Raw genomic sequence first — 3209 nt, forward strand, 5'->3', positions numbered from 1 at the left:
GTGGTGCCTCGAGGTAAGAGAATTTGCGTATTTAAATAATTCACAAATTATCCATTTTAGAATATACCCAAAACCCCTACAACTGTTAGGTTAACTGATAACTCTAAATTGTCCCTAGGTGTGAGTGAGAGAGTGAATGGTTGTTTGTCTCGTTTGTCTCTATGTGTGGCCCTGTGATGGACTTGCGACCTGTTCAGGGTGACTGCTGGATATGGGCACCAGTGACCCACGCAACCCTAGAAAAGGAATAAATGGGTACAGATGATGGATGGATGGATATATGTACCCCTGGACCCCCCTAGAACTGATTCAGTCCACAGCTGCTGGTTAACATGATCAGGTGTTCTTCATGCTGACAGCAGGAATGTGTTTCAAATGAACTATATTGTTAACTATTTTTATTCGACAACCTGGATTCTAAAGGGGCTTCACCTGAAATCTTGCCACAGGGCTCCAAATTGGCTAAGATGGTAGTTGCTGAGAGTCATTTGCAACACAAAACCTACAATTTTTCATAAAATTGTGCAAAGTTTTACCAAAAAAAGGCTGAAATTCCTTTGTCAGCATAAAATATTTTTTCGACAGGTGATGTGCAATAGTTTAAGYAATGCTAGATCTTTAATAAGAAAATATGTTACAGCTACACTAAATAAACTTGATTTAAACAATGACAACACACTTTTCTCTTTGATTTTAAACTCTTTTGATCATTCAGAAACTTGATTGCAGTTGAATCTGGGTTAAAGATCTTTCATTTCCCGTTAGCCAGGATTRCTGTGGTTTATAATTAACTATTTGTTGAACTGAGGGATTTTCCAATTTTTTGAATAAGGTCAACAAAAGATAAGGCGTGTGTGCTTTTTCTTTCAAATGAATGTTTTCTAAAATGGGTGTTTCTTGTTTTGCGCAACATCCCATGCAGTTACCCTTTAGAAACGAGAAGCTTGTCAAGAAGAAAAACTTTCAACTCGAAACACAAAGATGAAGAAGGTTACTGTTCTGTKTCTTGCTCTTGGTTTCTGTCTGTGTGAGCCTGAAACCCAAAGAAGTCAGTGTTCAGGTCTAAGCGATTGTAACTCCTGTTCCCTTACATCCATGGCTGAGAAAATGGGAACACTGGTGGAGAAAGTTGGAAATATGGAAAATCAAATCAAATTTCTGGAGACCAGCCTTCAAAACACTGAGAAGGAAATCCTGGAGCTACGAAGCCTCACTGCAGGTAATCTATTGTCACGATGTTTAAGCAAATAGTTCCTCGTTCATTCTTTAATGTGTGATGTGTTGGTGTTTTAATGGTTCCAGGCAGACCTCAGGTGGCATTTTCTGCGGCTCTCCTGGATACTGGCAGTGGGAATACAGGGCCGTTTACCACTGCTGTTCCACTGAAGTATAAAAGAGTTTTCTCCAACACTGGCAACAGCTACAATCCAGCAACTGGTATGATCATTATAGAAAGAGATGGTGAAGGAAAGAGATCAATGTGAAACACATGGAATGCAATTTCAAAGTCTCTTCCAATATTTCCTATCTTTGCAGGTATTTTCACAGCATTGGTCGATGGGATGTACTTCTTTCGGTTCTCCATGTACAACAACTTCAATCCAGCTACCAACTCAGTTGTGTGTCTGAAGAAGAACAATGAAAGGCTGACGTCGGTCTGGGACACCTCAGCGGCTGACGCCAACGACATGGGCAGCAACGCCGCGGTCATCCCCCTGAAGGTGGGAGACACGGTGTACGTGGAGCTGCAGGCGAACAGGATGGTCTATGATGATGCTGCGAACTACAACACATTCTGTGGCTTCCTGCTCTTCACCACCTAATTCACTGGTCAAGATGTCTAAGAAAACAGTTTTGCGTATACAATTTCCAGTWAGCTTATTAGCTTAGCTTCCCTCAYGGTTGAGACTACATACGTCACGGCCAAACGTTAGCAATTAGGTAAATTGGATCCAATCATTTTAAACTTCAACAGAGACCACACCTCCAGCTAGAAATCATTTCTCAATAATCGAGAGTCCAGACCCTCTGTACGAAGCAAAGCGTAGGACAAGGTAACTCAACGTGTTCTCATAACTGATGAAAGCAAAGAGATTGCAGTTTGTAGTTTTGTTTCAGTGAGATCTGTATAATTGACTTTTTAAACATGTATGTAATCTTTCACCAAACTGACTTTTTACCATATACAGTATCTGTTAAATCATATTTGATCACATCAACCTGTTCAGGGACTGCAGGTGGAAATTAGCATTGATATAACCTGTTACGATGCATCTCTCCTTTTAAAAGGTTAATGAAATGTTGTATATTGTCTCTGTGTAAATAAAATAAACAGTAAACAATAATATAACCTGACCCAAAGAGTCATAAAATTAGACTTAGAATAGGTGGGCGTGGACGAAACACAAGRAAGCAAAAGAATAAAATGAACACAAAGAATGCCGAAAGTCAACACCATAAGAAAAAAAAGTCATGAACGTAAATCTCAAAACAGAAAACTAAACAATCAGTTCTTCAAAACCAATGATGCCTGTTTGATTTTTTTCTAGTCCTTTAATATGAACAAATATTCACAAAGTTTATGCATTTTTTTCTCATGCAAATAATTACAGTTGAAAACAATATCTGTAAGTGTACTTGTAGGCGYTTGACACAAAACCTGTTGTACTGCTTAATTTAACTGTTAACAACTGGTTATAGYATTTCTTGTAATATGATACACTTTGAACAGGTTTCAAATTGAAATCCTTAAAAAAGATCATAAATGTTAAATAATCTTTACTTTGTGTTTCAAACTGAGCTTAGGTTTATTTTCTGTCCAAAAAAAGCTCATTTTATTACCMTCTACAGCTTCACTTCACATTTAAAGGCACAGTGTGTAGGATTTTGTCAATTCTTTTAGCCGAAATTGAGATAATCACTAATGACAATAATAAAAAACATGTCTAATCATTGCAGACAAAGACCTTGTTTTATTATTTTTACCTTATAAAAAGCTGTTTATTTCTCCATGGTCACGGGTCGCCACTACAGGCAGCCGCCATCTTGTCTACGAAGGCTCATGAAGGACAAGCTGCGGTGGCGGCGTCAAAAACGGTTTTAGTTATAATACTGTAAATGTAATATTTGTTGTCTGTCATTGTAGCTGGGATAATTTTACCCATTAAAGCTCATAATCTTACCACTTGAAACATCACTAGCCCTGAAGC

General features: G+C 38.2%; 1 protein-coding gene across 1 annotated transcript; it reads left to right on the plus strand.

Annotated features, from left to right (window-relative positions):
* The first annotated feature begins 582 nt into the window (after positions 1–582).
* Positions 583–2350, plus strand: LOC106528152 (complement C1q-like protein 2). Its single transcript, XM_014023257.1, has 3 exons — positions 583–1219; positions 1303–1437; positions 1537–2350. Exons 1-3 carry the CDS (start codon positions 982–984, stop codon positions 1821–1823), a joined length of 660 nt encoding a protein of 219 aa, XP_013878711.1. The 5' UTR covers positions 583–981; the 3' UTR covers positions 1824–2350.
* The last annotated feature ends 859 nt before the right edge of the window (positions 2351–3209 follow it).

Source organism: Austrofundulus limnaeus, unplaced genomic scaffold (assembly GCF_001266775.1).
Source record: "Austrofundulus limnaeus strain Quisiro unplaced genomic scaffold, Austrofundulus_limnaeus-1.0 Scaffold4, whole genome shotgun sequence".
In the NCBI taxonomy this organism is placed as follows: domain Eukaryota; kingdom Metazoa; phylum Chordata; class Actinopteri; order Cyprinodontiformes; family Rivulidae; genus Austrofundulus; species Austrofundulus limnaeus.